We start from the raw sequence: 20,614 nt of genomic DNA, 5'->3' as shown, positions 1-20,614 counted from the left end.
TGTTAATCCTCTGTATAGTTCTCGTATACCTTTAAATAAGAAAAAGTTTGTGAACCTTCAAGAAATGTGTAAACAGAAGGATGCTGTAATATCCCAGCAGTATCACCACTTTTACGAGTCTCTCCCAGTAGAAAGGAGCACTGTTGAGCAAAGTGACTTTGATGATGAAATTTCCCTGCAGGCTCAAAGAAAAACTACTGCGCCGTCAAACAAAAAGAAATTTCTAAATAATAAATTTTGCACCTACCAACTTAGAATTTTTCTATTTTGTTTTTTTTTTCTCTTATAGGCCCCATACACCTGCATACATATTGGGCAACCTGATGTTGCGCAACAAAGTGTTGTACAAACATGGTTAGCCATACACTGTGCGTTATTTTATGCAAACCTCAGTTGTATGTGTTGCGTTCATACAGAAACATGCCATCTGACGAAGCGGCCTGTTTAGCTATAATAATTGCTATAACCTCCGAGGATGTTGGTATTAAAAAAAGAAGGAGGAAGAGGAGAGTATGGATGAAAGAGTGGTTGAAGAAAAGATCCCTTTTTAGCCACGCAAATCTTCTCAAGGAACTTCAATTGAGTTCACCACTAGATTACAAAAATTATTTACGAATGGACCCCACTACTTTTGGCGAATTATTGGTAATGATAACACCACTTATAGAAAAACAACATACTATAATGAGAGAAGCAATATCACCCAAGCAAAGGTTATTTGCAACTTTACGATACCTTACTTCTGGGCTTACTTACGAGGGTTTAAAGTTCGAAACAGCAATAGCTGCTCAAACACTTGGAAAGATTATTATAGAGACCTGTGACGCAATCATAAAGGTTTTGAAGAAATATATAAAGGTAAGTAATTATTACTTTATTAACGTTCATTAAAATAACAATACAAATAATATGAACTAAAAATAAACAAAGTAATATAAAACCTGAAAAACTGAAGTTATTTGACTGTTGGGCAACTTTCTCCTACTACAATATATTTAAATAAAATCTGGGTCTGGATATGGGTCTTCTGGTCTGCCTATCTGTACCGGAGCTGGGGAGTAATGAGTCTTTGTATTATTTGAATGTGATGGGTACACGTATTGGGATGAATGTTGTGGTCTGTTCTCTAGAGTGGTGATTTGTACTGGAGATGGAGGGTATGATTGAGATAGACTACTATTACTTGTATGAGGTGAATATCCGTATGAAAGTAGACGTGAGTTTGGCCCATTTATTGTTACAGAATTTCTGTGAAGGGTTCCAAAACGCCCTTCATATAAGATGTCGCTAATGGCCTTTTTCGCGTGAATTTGCTGCTCGGGCCACATTTTCACTAGCTCCAGTGCCCAACTTTTCGCTAGAATGTCTACCTCATTGTTGGAAGCACGCAGATGTTGGCAAGCCATTCTTAATAATTCATTTCGGGTCTGAGATTCCTCGGTTGTCCCTTTTCGTTTTGGAGCTCTACGTCCTGTGGCAGCTTCCGGCATTTTTATTTCTTGAGAAGTATCTGGATTTTCCTCTTCTGCTGCATTTGCTTCTGGGTTACCATCGTCCCGAGAAGAATCCTATAAAAGGCCAAAATGGGTTTATAATATTCCTACTTTTCTTTATTAATCAATTCTATAAATAATAATTGAAGAGTCCACTGCAAAAAGGCGGAATTTCAAGAAATCTTTCGTCTTTTTTGCAGTGGGCTCTTCAATTGTGCATGATTCAAGATGCAATTCTATAAATGACACTAACGATATGTTTCTTTCAGCTACCACAAAGTGAAAATGAGTGGAGAGCTGTAAGTAAAGATTTTGAAACGAAGTAGAATTTTCCTCTTTGCTTAGGGGCAATAGACGGTAAACATATACACATATTTAAACCCCCCGGAACAGGCTCCTATTACTTCAACTATAAGCATTCATTTAGTATTGTTTTAATGGGAATTGTAAATGCAAACTATGAATTCTTGATGGTTGATGTGGGCGCTAATGGACGTGTTTCTGATGCAGGGGTGTTTTCAAATACCTTCTTCTATAAAAAACTTGTAGAAAAGAACTTGGGCCTTCCTGAACCGGAAAATTTGCCTTTAACTAATACCAAAGTGCCTTATGTTTTCGTAGGGGATGACGCTTTCCCACTTCTGGAGAATTTAATGAAACGATTCAGCAAGAGAAACCTCACCAAGGAAGAAAAAATTTATAACTACAGGGTGTCACGCAGCCGTCGGATTATTGAAAATGCATTTGGGATACTAGCTTCTCGATTTAGAATTCTGTTAAGTCAAATTAACCTATGTCCAGAAAAAGCTGTTACTATAACATTAGCATGTTGCTATTTGCACAACTTTTTACGACATAAAAATGTAGAGTGTTACTTCCAAGGCGGCATAGATGTTGAAAATATAAATACCGGAGAGTTTACAAATGCTGATTGGAGAGCAGATCCTACGTTACACAACCACTTCAAGGGAGAAACAGTACAACAACAGCAAAAGAAGTAAGAGCACAGTTTAGTAATTACTTTAATACTGTTGGAGCTGTTCCGTGGCAGGACAACATTATATCTTAACTATAAATTATCTGTTTTTCACAGTTGTGCTTAAAAATATATTACTTTTTAAATAAATTATTTCAAAATAATAACAGCATTTAAATAATAACTGATTTGATTACTTACCCTGCCTTCATTTTCAGTCTCTTGGGGCTCGTCCATGGTAGAAGTCCCTGGTAATTGACTTTCTTGGTCTCTGAGGAAATCTAATTCTTTAAAATACCATACACTTGGTTCATAAAGATTTTCGGTGCCTGTGCCAGATCTATAGCTCGCCACTACTTTTTTCAGTTCCCTTCGATACGCAGTACGCAAAACATTTATTTTCTTTCGCACCATCTCTCTATCGGCGCTAGGTTCTATTTCCTTTAATTTTTCGGTTAGTTTTTCATACGCGACGTTCTTCTTGTTTCTATTTTTGTACACATCACTCTTCACTTTCCACACTTCTGGCAACTGGCGATATAGATTAATAAATTCGCTCCAAAAGTCTTTGTTGTTTATAAAGTTCGCCATTTTAAAATTATCAGTACTACTAGTGTGTGGCGTATGCGGAACTTGTCCAAACCTGCCCTTAACTGCACAACCTCTCGAGCCAGGACCCATATATGATGCAATAGTTGCACAACGTCATCCGTTGCGCAATTAATTTCAAACAATTTTGAATTTCTACAACTTGTTGCGCATCACGTTGAACAACACCATACACCATACAATTTTTGCACGTTCAAAAGCTTACAATGTAGCAATATTGAATAAAATGTTTAAAAACAGATCTGTAAAAAATGGGGTGTTGATTGTTGTTGGATGGCTGACGATCATTTTCGAAGTAATTTTCTGCGTGGAATCAGAATCCGAGCTCGGAATTGGAAATCACGTCAGGATTTTGAGATATTTGAGGGTATGTACAAGAAAGATGGCTTTTTTGGCTACTTTTGAAGTTTTGTGATTGATGGCTTTCTTTTCTGATAGTACCGTGACCTCTCGCTACTCACTAGTAGTATAATATTACTTTTTAAAAAATGATATGAAATTAATCTACTGTGTACAACACTAAAACTGACAAACAAAAATTAACAGCGACAAAATAACGCCAAGAACAGAAATCTTTTTCTACTTATGACGCTTACTGTATATAGAAGAACATTATATAGTACTTCATGTCCATTAATATCAGAATTTCTCTCATGTTGTTTAAGCGCTTACAATGCAGGTGGTCAACTTGCGCGTACCCTGTCTACAATGACACAGAAATAGTCTTCCCGAAGCAACTCAAAAAGCTCACGTTCTCATTCATATCAAAAATTCATTTCTTTACGTCTCATTCTCGCGACTTTGAACATTCTGTCAATATTAAGTAATTCGCTACATCGGTGGCTGCAGCGAAGAAATAAAAAGAAGCCTAGAACCGAGCTATTACTAGAAATACCAAGATGTTGCTAGCTAAGTCATTAATTTTTTCAATCGCCACGTACGCATCGAAAACGTAGACATTAAAGCAAAAAGAGCGAATGATGATCGAAGCTTTTGAGCCTCCAACAGAACACTAGAGAAGTTTGTTTGTACAGGCACTAGTACCACCAAGAATTTATGGATTACCTGAAAGCCATAAACCGGATGTCCCGCTGCGCCCTATTGTCAGTGCCATAAATTCTTTATCGTACCAGCTGGTGCAGCACCTTGTCAAGTTTCTGTCTCCCATTACAGATAAAACAGAATGATATGTTAGAGATTCTACACATTTTGTGGAATATGTTGGAATACAAGATATGTAAGTTTCGATGTAAAATCTCTATTTACCAGAGTACCAGTCAAAGATTCCGTTTATGGTCCTCGCCAAAAACAAATTCCACAGGGACTACCGAAGTATATTCCAGGGCTAGTACAGTTTATCATCGACATAATTTAGCCGGAAGAAGGAATTCACTTTTGTTACCGGTAATCGCCAACTTCGACATGGAGATGTTTGAAGACGAGGCGTTAAGGAAGAGTCGCTTTGTTGCAATTATAGCTTTGTTACGTGGATGACACTTTGTGATCTGGCAGCATAGAAAAAAGCGTCTCAAGGAGTTTCTAAACCACGAAGTCGCAACATCCTAATATAAAAATCCTCAAATATACCGTGGTAGCGGAAGCTGCAAATGAGTTACTTTTTCTAGATGTTTTGATTACTAGGAAGATAATAGATAGGGACATGGAACTAGGAGTCTATCGAAAGAAGACACATACAAACAGGTATCTTCAGGCTTCAAATCATCATCATCCACAACAAAAGAGGCCAAATCTTGTTCTCGCTATTCCATTATCATTTGCGAAAAAAAAATTAACTTGTGAAAATCAATACTTGTATGAAGGTTTTAGATAACCAACATCACACCTATGTGCTAAATGAATCGTATATCTATTAATTTAGTATCACGTGTATTTTCATGGTTTGTTTGTTTTGATCTTGTTTTTCTGGTTTTAAGTGAATACTGTTTATTCAAATTACATTCTTAAAAATTAGTATATCATATTTTAACCTCATTTTACATTATGTTAATTGAATAGTCTTGAAATAACAAGATAAAGAGACAACCTGTTTATTTAATAATGGGCATAAATCGTTATTAATAACTGACCTCTCCGTTTCAAGATAGATAACAAAATGAATTGTCATTTTGATTAGTCAACAGATTAATCAGTGTAGAATGAAAATTGTTTATGAAAGAAGTATGGAATCTACTTAGAAAACGTTGAGGATTAAAATAAACGTGGTTAGTGATAGAATTTGATAGTTAGTGAAAATTGTTTGAAAAGCGACACAATCTCCGTTAACCGTCCTACTTTCTAAGAAAGCTCCCTCTGCATCCGTTTTATTAGTAGATACTTTCACGGTCATATTTGCTACAAACCCACTTGTCAGTGTTCAGTATATGTTTAGATTTGAACAACGCCAGAATAAACACTAATAGAATTTTAATCAAAACATAGAACTAACATTTATATAAATTAAAATGTACGATTTTAATTGGGTCCAACTTGTAATGTGTTTAATGACCGTAATAATGGTGTTTATGTCGGGTATTTTAAACAATTTTGAAAAATATTTACCTAAATCGGTCAGCAGTTCGTTTCGTTATGGAAAATTCGCTGGCGAAAAAAGTGCGATCTTGGAGGTTCCAAAAGCTTGGTTCAAACATTTTTACGTATTTTCTTCGATTGCATCAGTAGCTGCATTTGTGCTCTTCGTTAAAGTTTATTGTTACGATTATGAAACGCCCAATTTTATTTTGGATGGATTAGATTTAGCGTTGGGGCCGAAAAGACAAATTTCTGGTAATTTTTTTAATATTTTTCTTTAATAAATATTTTTTTTCATTATTAAATGGTTTCCATTCTTTTAGCGAATCCATCAAGATCGTTTTTGGCAATGTTTTTAATAACATTACAATGCGTTCGACGACTTTACGATACTCAATTCGTGTCTGTTTTTTCGAAAAAAGCGAGAATGAATATTACGCATTATTCCGTTGGTTTTATTCATTACGCCGCTGTAATGATAACACTTTTAGGGGAAGCACCTAAATTTACAAGAGATACAGGTAAGTTCAAAACATTTATAAGATCATTAATTATTAAGATTATTAAGGTAGATATGCACGATAACGATTAACAATTAACTAGTGGCTATATAATGCAAGTAAAAATCGAGAAATCCAATATTATTGTTGGAACATAATCAAACTTGTATTTATTTCTTAGATTAGCAGGAATATAAATGATTGAAAGATGTGAATGTTAAGTATAATTGTGTTAAGGGTTTAGATATGAAAAATATTCTAAAAATAAAGTATACTTTAACAGATAATAAAAAGGCTGATATGTTAACGAAAATCTTATTTTATAATTAATTCTGAACATTCAGAAATTTGTTAAATGTTTCTGAATGCATGTCGGCCTTCAGTAATGCTGTGGGGATCAATGCCAGCGACGTTGGAACTATGGAGTTTATTGAAGAAAATATGACAAAATTTAGTTATTTAGATATTTTAAAGCGTAATTTATGTCAAAGCTCTCAAAAACTCAACATTCCGACTGTGTTCTGGTTCCAACAAGATGATCTTAAACATACATCATACCTTGTAAAGGAATGGTTATTATACAATACTTCAAAACAACTAGAAACACCACCACAGTCTCAGTTAAAAAATAGCAAGTGCCGAAACAAAAGCGAATTGAAAAATGAAATTTGTAAAATTTGGATAGAATCTCGCCAAACTACACCAAAAAGTTTGTGGACCCCATGCTAAGGTGAACAACTGGCCTTAACTGTATACTCAATTTTATGGCGTGAATTTCGTATCATTTGTTGTTATTGTTAATATTTATTTGGAAAACTGAATTATTTTGCATTCAATTTAGTTAATAAGATTGTTGTTAATATACAGGGTGATTTATTAGCTCACCATCAAACTTTGACATATGATAGCTAATCCAATTACCAAAAAAAATTTTAATGAACATATGTCCTATTTCAATTATTTACGAAATTATAACACTTTAAAGTTTTCTGCAGCGAATTTATTAATAGTCAGTAAAATCAAACATTCAACAAAAACAAAGTTGTCATTGTAATATGTCAGTTTGCTGTAAGGTTTAATTATTACATACAAAAAGAAACTCAAAACGTACACTTATAGCACTAGAGTATGCTGATATAATTTTCGTGTATGGTTTTTGCAATGGAAATGCTCGACAATCAGTACGAGAATATCAAGAAAGATTTCCACAGCGTCATTTGCCATATTATTCAGTTTTTAGCGATTCTTTCAGAAGACTTCGAGAAACAAGTAATCCTGCTCCGGCAAAAGCTATTCAGCCGCATGTAGTTAATGTAGAGGACGAAGAAGCTGTAATTAATGCTGTCATTGATAATCCTTTTATCAGCACTCGAAGAATAGCACACAACATACATGTAAGTCAAAATTTTACATGGCGCGTATTGAACCGCGAAGTGCTTCATCCGCATCGCAAACAGAATGTTCAAGCTCTGCAACCAGGAGATAATCAGTAACGGTTAGCATTTCGTGAATGGTTATTGCAGCAACATGCTGAAAATAATGACTCCATTTCAAATGTTCTCTAGAGACATGAATCATGTTTTACACGAGGTGGTATAAATAATTACCATAATAAATATATCAGGGCATTACAAAATCCGATTAGACCAAGGAAATTTCAACAACGTTTCAGTATCAACGTTTGGGGTGGAATATTTAACAACAATTTACTAGGTTGCATGTGCTTGAAATAAGAAATCAACGAGACATTTTAATTCGGCTGAAGAATTCTTTAATTCGTCGTTGTGAAGCATGTATTCTAGCAGAAGGAGGCTATTTTGAACAATATTTGTAATATTTATGAGTTTTAAGTAAAATGTAGCAGTTAATTATGATATAAAAATTAAAACTTTAAAGTGGTATAATTTCGTAAATAATTGAAATAGGACATATGTTCATTAACATTTTTTTTGGTAATTGGATTAGTTGTCATGCCAAAGTTGGATGGTGAGCTAATAAATCACCCTGTATACAAGTTTCCCAAAAGTAACGGATAAATTCGTCGGCGGGTTCAAAGATTAAATTTTTTGCAATTGTTTGGTATATTGTTTGTTTTTTTATTACGGTATATGAAAGAGGACTTTTTTTTGAGTCTAGTACAGTCAATATTAATATTGGTTACATAAGAAAATTGTCGAGAAAAATGATCTTAGTTTCATTATTTTCCATTCATGAGATAGAAAAATAGCAGTAGCCATGCGTAACCATGGCAATCAACTGTTTCAGATATCAAAAATTGTCGTAATAAAACTTCCGAAACAACTGGTTACCATGGTTACGCATGGCTACTGCTATTTTTCTACCTCAAACGAATGGAAAATCATGACAGTTTAAGGCAATTTTTCTCGAAAATTTTTTTATGTACCTAATATTAATTTTGGCTGTACAAAATTCAGAAAAAAATCCTCTTTCATATTCCGTAATAAATATGGGGACTGCTATTTGAAAAAAATACCTATGACGTCATAACTTGTTTAAAAAAGACAGAAAAAATTTAAAAGCTATACCAAAAAAAAAAATACTTAGACCCGTCTCGTCGATTTTTCCATAAACCGTTTTTAATTGTTTTAATGAATTGATTCGTTACTTTTGGGAAGCACCGTATATAACACAAACTTTCTGATCACATCTTCTAATTTTTACGTCATTTCATAGCTTGTACCAAAATTATTGAAAGCGTCAATGTTTAACATATTAATCTTCTATTTTAAACAGATCTAATAGACAAGTTTCTCCTGGAATGTCATTGCAGCGTCCTACAAACCCTTTCGTTTATAATATCAAGTCACTTTAATATTCATTCTTTTGTTTTTAATATATATAATGTTGTCAATTTAAAAAGTAACGACATAAAATATTATATATAGTATATTATATATACACCAACACTCTACAGGAATGTTTTCCTGTTCTCGTTGAGTAACAAGGAGCTGTTTTGAATGTTAATCCGTTAGTCGCTTTAATGTGTCAGTCTAGTGTCAGTTAATTATCAATTACATGACAAAGTAATTGCCCCTTAGAATATTCAAAAAATAACTTAATAGATCTACTAACGATGTTCCTAATCCTAATCCTTAATTCTTTCAATATTATAATTTAATAATACAAAATAAATACTGTTTTTTGCTGCCTTATAACTTATGTATTTTGCTTAAAGTGCATAATGTTGATACTCAAGTATATGTTAATCTTTAATCATAGTAGGTTTGTCTCAAACATTAAACCCATATCATTGTTTTTTATTGCAAACTAAGGGTACGTTTACGATACTAGCAAAACCGCGAAATTGTTGTCATAGTTTTATATGCAAGTGTTTATATTGGAACGAGAGCTGCGATAAATGATAAGATCTGCGCAAAATTCATGCATGCACCCAGAACCTTAAATATTTTAGTAAAAAAACATCAGAAGTCTGCAAATTTTCAAATGGCCAGTTCATATGGTTATACACATATAACCATATGATATAAAAGATGTAAAATGAGACACCGAAGACGAATAAGTAATAAAATATGGAGGGTGCCATTTAAAGAAATGAAGTTATGGTACTTACAAGTTTCGAAAAGGTAACGTACCATAGTAAAGTGACTAAACGTTCTAGACAGCCATACTCGGCATCAAAACATACTCCATCATGTTGCTTAAGCATGTTCTGGATCCTAAAGTGATATCCCAAAAATCGAGTGTTCTCTGATTTTTTGAACAAATATCTGCTGGAGCAGATTTTTCTAGAAAAATTCAAGTAACTCGAGAATGGCCAAATCAAATTGCAAAAAGTAAAGTCATTCATAAACCTTGAAAACAGACAATCCAAATATGTCAAAATTTACAGGGTGTTCCATTTAAAAAAATAAAGTAGGTGGCGACTTCCGGTATAAGCGGAAGTGTTAGATATCTGAAAATATTTTAGTCGAAGAGAACGCAATTGATAATACTTAAATCTGCATTTTCAAATTTTTATTTTGGCCAGAACTCTGTAAAGTTCTAATGGACGGTCGTCGTGGATGACCCTGTATTGGAGCGACGCGTTGTCACACGCTTGACAGCCAACTAACGATAAGAGCGACGCTAATTGTATTCCCTATTTTCTTAGGGTATTATCAGGTGTGGTCGGCAATACTAGAAACTTTATACAGAAAAATGTAAAATTCAATTCTTCAATAGTAATAGTATTTAAATTGGATTGCGACAAAGATACGTTTTAAATATTTTCAGCAGATTCTTACTTGCGGTGATATGTCTTGCTTTGCTTGTGCTAGTTTCTTGAACGTGATAGTTAATGCTTTCTCTATCAATGACAATATTATGTAGCAAACAGATACACTTAACAATATCATCAGCTACATTTGTAGTTGTTTGTATCGCTGTTCATAGAATTCTCCACTTAGTATACAGTATTTCAAAAGCACATTCAACAATTTTTCGTGCTCTTGATAATCTAACATTAAAGTAGTCTTTATCTGTATCAATTTATTGTCTTCTATAAGGTTTCAATAGATTACAGAGAAGTGGAAAGGCTTCACACCTATAATAACATGGGGTACAGTGATGTATATTCCATGAATTTTGCAGGGCGTTGCCTTAAGTGTTTATAAAGGTGATGGAATTCTCCAAACGTATACCGTTTGGTATTTATTATATTATAATATTAAATCAAACGTCACCTACAAAGCAGAGATCGTCACTATTATCAACGCTCCACTATAAACAGCATCATAGAAATGAATTTTGCGCAGCTCTTATCGTTTATCGCAGCTCTCGTTCCAATATAAACACCTGTATACAGGGTGTATCTGAATGACATGCCCAAACTTCAGGGTGTGATTCTTTAGGCAATTTTAAGGGTACTTTGATATATAAACCATGGGCGACTTGGGCTCCCCTAAGGAGCTACACCCCTCCAAAAATGGCGGAAAATTTTGGTTTAATTTTTTTTTCTCAAAAACCATAAACGCTAGGATAACGAAATTTGGGGAATATGTTTAACTGGTAGTAGGGCACGTTTTCACCCTATTTCTACTTTCAACCTATCCTTCTAAACTACTAAACGTAACCACCCCCTTTACATTTTTGCTAAAATTTTTTTATGCAGAGGGTAAATAGCGATATTTCGTTTATCGCAGCTCCAACGTAAACGCACCATAACACAACCCAATAAAATTTCAAACAACTATAATTTCTATATAGAAATATAATTATACCTAAAACCGTTTTATTTAAAATTCCTTTATTTTTTAATTCAATTGTGAAATCCTTAAAATCTCGCACTTTTACCTCAACATTTATAAAATGATTAAAAACTAAACTTTCCAAACAACTTAAACCTTGGTATGTTTTTTTGTTTACATGACTATGCATATTTTTCCACAGATAAAAATAAAGCTGATTACGATAATAATTATAGCTGCTTAATATTCGGTTCTTTACTTCAAAAAGTAATAAAAAAATAATTTCATAAAATTTTTAATTTTTGAATTAATCAAAAATTAATAAAATCTAATTATTTTATGAAAATTTTAGTGAATATGGAGATTAACTTAAAACCAACGGATTTCAACGAAATTGATGTTTTTGCTACTTATACATTTTTATGGGCCTGGGTTCATCAATACAAAGCTGCCGTCATCTTAGCCAAATTAAGAAAAAACGAAAAAGGTAAAAGAATTAATAAATTAAAAAATTACTAAACTTTTTTGATTTTAGGTGAAGTGGTTAGTCAATCTTATCAACTTCCTCGTGGAGATTGGTTCGACTACATTTCATCACCACATAGTTTTGCAGAAATATTAATGTATATTTGTCTTTTAATGATTATACCAAGAAATATCACTTGGTGGTGTATAACCGGTTGGGTTTTATCAAATCAAGTAATAATTTAATCAAAATAATATGAATAAATAATTGTATATTTATTTAATTTTAGGTTGAAACATCGCTTTTAACTCATTGGTGGTATCAAGAAAAATTCGAAGATTTACCAAAGAATAGAAAGGCTGTTTTCCCGTTCTTTTTATAAATTAAAAACAAGTTACCAATTATTTCTAATTTATAAGTACTTTAGAAGATCGCCAATGGAATGTGTGACGAAATCAGGCACCAAATCCAAATCGCTTTGCTTGGTCGATTTTTTCCAGTTTTCGACTTCTTCTAGTCTTGTCACTCCTGTTAAAACCAGCAATGTCTGAAAACCACATCGCGTACCCAATAAAATATCCGTATTACATCTAAAAAAAATGTGAATAATATTTTTGTTATTTTTTATTAATAAATGTCATGTTTTTTAAAAATTTAATAATTTTTTATTATTCTAATTTAATAAGAATCTTTGATCATTATGACTATGATTTGCTTAAAGAAACAATAACAATTTCAACTAGGCATAATACATACTTCTTTGAACGATTGTATGTTAGCCTGCTAGACTCCAATGAACAACTTATTTGAAGAAAATCAGTTAGTAATTCAAAAAAGTTTATATACAGGGTGTCAGATAAAAAACGCCCCAAGCTGTAACTCTGTCATTTACATTCCGATTTTCATGAACGAAGTATCAAATTAAATGGTTTGATGACTACTATGATTCATGCTACAAATAAATTTTTTCCAATGCCATCTTCAATTTTAAGCAATTATTAGCCTTTGTTTTTCAAATTGCTCCATATATTTTTCTTCACATCATTGGATAGAGATTGTTTTTCTGAATCCATTAATGTACAATACATCCATTTTGAATATAATTTTAGCAGAGAAAAGACGCCCTGTATATACAGGTTATCACACAAGAACGCCGAAAGCTGTAACTCTGTCATTTACCTTCCGATTTTTATGAGTGAAGTATCAAACGAAATGGTTTGATGAATACTATGATTCATGCTACAAATAAACTTTTTTCAACGCCATCTTCCTTTTCAAGCGATTATCAACTTTAGATTTTCAAGTTGCTCGGTATGTTTTTCTTCGCGTTATTGGATACAGATTTTTTTCTGAACCCATTGCTGTACAATACATTAACATTAATTGTAATTTTAGCAAGAAAAATAATTAAAACATTTTCCGAACATTGTCTTAGTAACTTCTGTAATACTGTAGTGTGCCATGGAAAAAAATAACGCGCAAAACTGATAACAGTCATTAAATCATATTTTAATGCCTGAAGCAGTTGTAAATGATTATTTTTTCCCATGACACACTACAGTATAACACAAGTGACTTTAAGAGAATGTTCGGAAACTATTTTAATGTTTTTCTCTACTACAATCACAATTAATGTTGATGTATTGTACATTAATGGATTCAGAAAAAAAATCTCTATCCAATAACGTGAAGAAAAACATACCGAGCAATTTGAAAATCAAAAGTTGATAATCGCTTGAAATTGAAGATGGCGTTGGAAAAACTTTATTTGTAGCATGAATCATAGTATTCATCAAACCTTTTCATTTGATTCCTCGCTCATGAAAATCGGAATGTAAATGACAGAGTTACAGCTTGGGGCGTTTTTTATCTGACACCCTGTATAAATAGAAGAACCTGATAAATTCTTGGTCCCAATATCAAGCCTCGGAAAGCGGACGTAAATTGTAGAAGACGAAACCTGGCAAAAAACGAACTTTGAGACATTGCTCTATTATCGGAATCCAAGAAGAAGTAAAATTTATAAATACATCTGGAAAACAACATGCCAAAATTAAACCGCAAGACTGCTAAATCAAACGGAGAACCAATTGTGGCTCCGACAACTATCTACTATTATAGTGGCGAAACTTCTGTTTCCATAGCGACACCATAAGATGGACAAACAGAGTAAATAGGAAAAGAACAAATTCTTCAAATGTTACAAGAACCTAATATAAAGCAGTACTACCAAAGGCCATTAGAAACCCAACTTAATCTAAAACCCATAAGCAACGATGTGCAAATAGAACTGAATAATATCGAGAATAATATACATATAAGAAGCGGTCCAGAAAGCATCAGCGGACGTTTTGGGTGAAAACAAACGAAATTAGACAAGAATATAAAGTAAGCTAACAAATTTCCAGGGAGAAAAACTAGTACCTACAGTATTGGAAAAAAGTTGAGCAACTTTTAATTTTTGTAAATTAAATTTTAAATTAATGGTTTTCCTCCATTAAGGGTTTACATTACTATGGTAGTATATATTCATATACAGGGGTGGCACGCTAATTAGCACACCGTACTGCATCTAGTTAAAAGTGCATAAAATCGAAGCAATTTCACTGTCTTTGTCGTGTACTTTGGCTCTAACAGTTTATTTGGAGGACGTCGCACGTAACATCTACTATCAGGTCTGTATAGTTTGAATTTAGATTCGTCGCTCCAAATTACGCAATTCCAGAAAAAGGGAACAGATTCAATATGGCTTTTTACAAATTCCATGCGCTTTTTACGGTTACCAAGCGAAACCTTCGATTTTTTTTTTAAAATAGCAGGAACATCATTTAGACATGATGTTCCTGCTACATTCTGGCTCTTATCTGTGAAGAAGTGACGGAAGGATCTTTGAGCACCTGTCGGACAATTAGGGAATCTTCCGTTTTTCCAGGTTTTCTGTATCTTGATCATTTTTGATTAGAAAAACTTTTATTATTTCGATAATGTTTGAGTGCATTTTGAACTTTTTTACGCGAACTCCCAATAGATCGGGCAATTTTACTTATATTTGTCTCTTTCCCAAACATCTTCCATATTAGACGTCTTTCCCCCTCTGTACAGCTTTTTTTGCATCCCATCTCAATGATGTTTAAACAATTTTCCTTTAAATTGACTTAACTGACATTTATACTGCTTTTAAATCAAATTCAACTATCAATACGAACTTTATACGGAACTAATTAACGTGCCAGCAGTGTATTGTATAGCATTTGTTAGTGAATTTGACAAAGCTAGTCTTATTTTATTAGAAATAAAGTAAAATTATAAAACTTGGGTTAGCTATTTGTAAAACTGTGAAATAAATGGTAGTTAATGGTTATTAATACTAATTACAAGTTTCTCAAAGTTTGGTTGTATATTTTTCGACAATTTAACGCGTGATTCGGCATCCAAATTAAATAATCTGTTTCTTGATTTGCTTTTTACTTAAAGTTTTACTCGAGGAAAAATACTACTCACAAAGGTATGTGGTTGGAAAGGGTATTAAAATTTGTTTTTTAAATTCGGGGAATCATTTAAAACGTAAGCCCAGAAATCAGACAGGTTTCTTTGTTTGAAAGGGATTTGAAGCTCTCCATTGGTAATTAAATCAATAAAATCTTCCTTGACCTCCATATCCATATAATCTTTGATAATAAAAGGATTGCGAATCCATGTTTTACTTCTGTCAGGAAGTGGAAAATATTCTCTGAAGGTGCTTCTTAGATTTGCCAAATGACACATGATGCTTCCTCATGTAGAAGTGTATCTTCAGACATGTTTAAAAATGTCGACAAGTTTTGAAATGGTGGAATCATTTCCGCTTTTGAGTCGATTCTCCCATAATTCCAGTTTCAAAATAGTTGCTTCAATCTTGTCTTCTATCTGGAACAATTTACCTTTGCATCTTGTAATTTTACATTCAAATCATTGAGATGGGTAAAGATATCGGATAAGTACGCCAGTTTGATAAGAAATGTAGAATTATTTAAATTTTCTGTGGAAAGTTTATCAGAGCGATGTGATTGAAAACGTTGTTCTTCCATTAAAAATACATCGACCTCTTTGCGTAATTCCCAAAGTCGACCCAGTGCTTTCCCTTCAAAACCCACCTTACATTTGTATGCATTAGCAGTGCATAGTGATCGCTTCCCATTTCTTTGCATAATTGTGAAAAAAGCCGCGTTTTATTCAGCGCTCTACTTTTAATAAAATTTATTATTCTGATACACTCATATAAGACTGCTTTTAATTCTGCAGGAATTCTTTTTGTAATGCAGATGAAGAAACTTGCTTTATTCTCGCTTTCAGACCTGTTATTCTTCCGGACATACCTTTGGCACCGTCTGTGCTTACACTAACACATTTCGCCCAATCGATTGTATTTTTATTGAAAAACGTATTTAATTTTTCAAACATTTCTTCTGCGGTGGTGTTAATTATAAAATCTACAAAGAACGGGTCTTCGAGAACGGCATCTTCATGCTTGTATCTCACACAACACAATAAAACTGCCTTACTAGTTACGTCGGTTGTTTCATCCAACTGTATAGCAAACCAAGATGATACACGAACTTTTTGTATTAATTGATCTTTTATGTTTTTTGCCATACTTTGAATTCTTCTTTGCATTGTATTGTTTGTGTATCGCCAATTATTGCAGACACCATAATTTTTGCTGCTGGTAATATTAGATCTTCAGCAATAGTATGAGGTTTACCTTTTTGATCTATTAGTTGACATACCTTAAAGGAGGCCATTATGGCTGAATTGTTTGCTGGTATGGCAATGTGGGACACGCTTCTTTGAATGTTCTTCAACTGTTGTTCTTTCTTTTTAAAAAAATTCGTGTTCTTTTGCTGAAACTCTGGGTGCTTTGTTTCAAAATGATGTCTTAACTTAGCTGATTTCATAGAATCATTTGCTAGAACCTCGCTGCAAATAACACACTGCGGTCGTGTTCCTTCTTGACAGGAAGAATAGCCGTGTAATTTCGATTACGGGAAAAAATAGTTTCGTTGTTACTACATTTTGATGTCGAAGGAGTCGAAACACCTACAGACCGCCTTATGACCGACTCCACCGGTCATAAGAAAGAGAACGAGACCACGGAGGTTGTGGAATGGTCATATAAGGAAAGCAATTTGAATGAGGAGCGGACAATGTAGCGAGAGGTTTGGGGAGAAACATACGCATACAGCATCTAGCTGTAATATAACGTATTGTATGTTACAATATGTACCTGGTACAATTCAATAACGTTAGGACTAGATAAGAAAGAGTGTGAAGCAAAACCATAATCAATACCTAGTTGACATTCAAAAAAAAATCAACTTTCACTTCTGTAACCCAGTAAACAAGAAACATCTGTGAAACATTTCAATTTTAACGTACAATGAATTAAATGAAACATTTTACCACTACGTTTCATATACGTGACAGATACGATTGTTACGAAACGTATCTAAAGATATGTATCAAATACATTTCAGTAGGAATATTTATGAAATATCATTAAAATACAAATGTGTCTGAAACATGTCTGAATATCTTCATCAGCGCCTGTGAACGTATGCGCATGTTCCAGGACGCGGTGACTCATCAGCGTCTTGTCACGACTTGTTCTATTGTGTGTTTTGTTCTGTTCAGTTCTGTTCTCAAATAATGGCATCTCAAATATGAAACAAATTTAAAAATTTTGTGTTGCCATTTTTCCATATATGTATATTTTATGTAGTTTTGTACTTTTATGTTTTAGTTTTATGTAGGTTATTTAAATTTTAGTTAAATTTCTTAGTCTTGAACAATCATAAAAAGGTGATGAAAGAGATCTCCAGCTTCTTCAGACTACAAGTAAAAAAGACCTATTTATTTTGTAAAAGTCTTATTGTTATAAGTGAGACCACATGTTGTAAAATTCTTTTTATCAAGAAAAATAAACAATTCCACGACTGTTGTACATCGTTTGTGGTACATTACTTGTTTTATTGTATTATCTGACATGTAAATTGTCATGTAACTGTTTTTGTAAGTTATTTTGTAATACTGATAGTTTCTCTTCAAAAAAAGAATTTTACAACATGTGATATCTCCAATAACTAAGATAAAAAAAAATGTTAAATATATTATTATAATTATTATTATTAAATATATTATAGGTATTCTTTATTTGTAGTCTGAAGAAGCTGGGGATCTCTGGCGAAACATCACAAATATATGTGTATTAATTGAAACAATGTTTCGTTTGAGAAAAAAAAATTCTTTCGGTTATTCATATATAAACAGAAGTAAAAATAATTTAAAATACCACTAATATGATCTAAATTTAACTTTATATTTAAATGACCTACATAAATTATTGGAATGTTTATGTTTAATTTGTTTACAAATAAGAATTTTATTTTAGTTACCATTTTAATATATTTTGTATACATATTTACTAAATATATTTAATGCATATCTACTCTTATACTTACTTTATATGTCCTAATCAATGAGAAAGCAGAATAGTAGAAATTATTGACTGATAATTTTGAAATTTGGTACAGTAGGCGGTAAGTAACAAGTATCGTACCATATCGTACTTCTATTATTATTTTTCCTACCTTAAGGTATGATTTTGTTGCAGCGTCCACCGTCTGCGCCCTGGGTGGTATGCTCAGAAATGCTTCCTCAGCATATGCATATCTTTTGAGGAAGCATGTATGAGCATCTTGTCCAGGATGCAGACGCTACACCTCAACGACATTATATCTTTACATACATATGTACATCCCTGAAACGTCAACGAAACCTTTCAGAAATTATTTTTAAATGTTTATGATACATACTATTAATGTAATGTAAATGTAAACAAAACATTACAAAAATAATTCAAAACCATTAATGAAACATTTTAGTAGTGTACCGTAATTGTCAGCTGTATGTTGCAGAAACGTTTCAATAAAACATAAAAAGGGTCGGACATTAGCAGTTTCAGACACGTTTCATCTATGTTTCAGAAATATGTCGAAGAAACGTTTCATGTTTCAATAGGAGCCAGATCCGATTTGGAAATTCCAACAAAATCGATATGGAAGGCTTTGTTGGACTTTCTTAAACACTGTAGAAATGAAGATCTTGAACACATACTCCCGCTGCATTTAGGACAGTCTCGAGACGAACATCAAAACGGGTCGACGGATACCAAAAAAAGTTATCTTCTATATTTCAATACCGACAGTGAGAATATAAAATTAGGTAATTTGTAATAAATACAATATGAAAGTTTTTAACACCACATGGCTCTTCGAAAAGGTACGCCAGCAGAAGTACCAAACAAACATGACAATAATCACAGAAAATACAGACAAAACAAAACGAAGTAGCACCGGAATCGCTAAAAAACTTTGAAAGAACAGTAGAGTGAAAAAGTTGGAAGTTGTGGAGTCCGGTGAAGAGTTTGGCGGAAGGAGCTCAAGAGTTTTCCAGTGCAGTGCGACGGAATGAGTAGTTTCCAAGTACTCAGTTCGTTATTTAGTCTAGTATAATCAAGAAGACAGTCGAACACCAGAAAAGTAAAAGAAGTATAGAGTTATGAAGTGAAATCTTAAGTCAAGAGAAGCCCATTGGAAAAATGAGATTTGAAACCCTTCTTAAGTAATTTTAATTAATTGTTGTACTAGTAGCTTATGTTTAAAATGTTCTTACCTATCACCAATCATTAAAGTCCTTTTTGGATCAATATCACAAAGTTTCTTTAAAGCATCATAAATATATGTTCCAGGTTTACCCATTAAAACAGGTTCTTTGCCGGCGCAGGTTTCAATTGCTTTTACAATAGCCCCTGAACCTGGAATAACATAAGAACCTTCTCTTGGAAACCTCTCATCTGTATTAGTTGCTATAAAAAGACAATTTGGTTGATTTATATAAGTGGCAGCTTTCATCATTTTGGGATAAGAAATGTGTTGATCAAAACCAACAATTACAGCCCCAACTTCAGGATCTTCAGTGTAATTATCTAAATACCTATTTAAGGGTACATTTAAAACATCCGGCTAAAAGAAATTTATAAATTATATAATTATAACAATAAATATTTTCAGCAACATTTACTTACTCCAACACCTATACTTTCAATCCCAACTAATTCTAGTTCTTTGGATATTCCACTTGAACCAACAATGTACACTTTTGATTTAAAATTTAAACTTTTTAAATATGAAGCTGCTAAATATGATGTAGACATAACCTCATTCTTTACAATTATAAATATAAAATTAATACATACAAAAAAAATCAAGTTTAAACTTACAATATCACATTCTATTCCCATTCCTTTGGCTTTATTAACAAATTCCTCCCTGGTTTTCGTAGAATTGTTCGTTACAAAAAATACTTTTTTACCATTATCTCTTAATTGATTCAGTAACATAGGGGCCCCGGTTATTACATTATTTTCAATCCATATAACTCCATCGCAATCCGTTAATATCACGTCGAAATTATCGAAGAACGATTTTAATTCCTCTTGAGGTAGATCTTCGAGTTTTGATGCCTGTCTTGTTGACATTTTGATTCCTAAATACAACTGTAATACGTTAATGTTAAAGTGAAAATATTTAATTGTTTTCTTATAAAAGATTTACATACTTTCACTAAAAATTTTGCCACAAAAAAATATATTTTATAAGGTTAGATGAAGGTTGAGGTTATGTTTTTGTTTTCATAACCTAAAAATCAAATTCAAATAAGCTGTTTAATCGAGCATGTCCATGATTTCATAAATAACCTTAATATAATTTTATTAAACTTAAAATTTATTATCCGAA

At 32.8% G+C, this 20,614-nt stretch overlaps 3 protein-coding genes across 4 annotated transcripts; 1 reads left to right on the top strand and 2 right to left on the bottom strand.

The window, feature by feature from the left end:
- Positions 1-847: 847 nt before the first annotated feature.
- Positions 848-4,925, bottom strand: LOC111420789 (uncharacterized). The gene is made up of 2 exons (XM_071200708.1): positions 2,671-4,925; positions 848-1,568 (listed from the first exon to the last, which is right to left on the bottom strand). The coding sequence occupies exons 1-2, from the start codon at positions 3,148-3,150 to the stop codon at positions 996-998; spliced, it is 1,053 nt and encodes a 350-aa protein (XP_071056809.1). The 5' UTR covers positions 3,151-4,925; the 3' UTR covers positions 848-995.
- A 54-nt stretch (positions 4,926-4,979) lies between these two features.
- LOC111413171 (polyprenal reductase) lies at positions 4,980-12,433 on the top strand. The gene is made up of 5 exons (XM_023044051.2): positions 4,980-5,862; positions 5,931-6,128; positions 11,667-11,801; positions 11,850-12,013; positions 12,070-12,433. Exons 1-5 carry the CDS (start codon positions 5,541-5,543, stop codon positions 12,160-12,162), a joined length of 912 nt encoding a protein of 303 aa, XP_022899819.2. The 5' UTR covers positions 4,980-5,540; the 3' UTR covers positions 12,163-12,433.
- Positions 12,032-20,536, bottom strand: LOC111413170 (glycerol-3-phosphate phosphatase). Of its 2 annotated transcripts, none has more exons than XM_023044049.2 (5): positions 20,436-20,536; positions 20,098-20,373; positions 19,903-20,040; positions 19,491-19,840; positions 12,032-12,370 (listed from the first exon to the last, which is right to left on the bottom strand). In XM_023044049.2, the coding sequence occupies exons 2-5, from the start codon at positions 20,353-20,355 to the stop codon at positions 12,193-12,195; spliced, it is 924 nt and encodes a 307-aa protein (XP_022899817.1). In that variant the 5' UTR covers positions 20,356-20,373; positions 20,436-20,536; the 3' UTR covers positions 12,032-12,192. The 2 variants fall into 2 exon arrangements, with proteins under 2 accessions (XP_022899817.1, XP_022899818.1); XM_023044050.2 differs by having other exon boundaries at positions 20,098-20,363; positions 20,436-20,535.
- Positions 20,537-20,614: the final 78 nt, after the last annotated feature.

Source organism: Onthophagus taurus, chromosome 11 (assembly GCF_036711975.1).
Source record: "Onthophagus taurus isolate NC chromosome 11, IU_Otau_3.0, whole genome shotgun sequence".
NCBI classification, from domain to species: Eukaryota; Metazoa; Arthropoda; class Insecta; order Coleoptera; family Scarabaeidae; genus Onthophagus; species Onthophagus taurus.
This window is presented reverse-complemented; position numbering and strand designations above follow the sequence as displayed.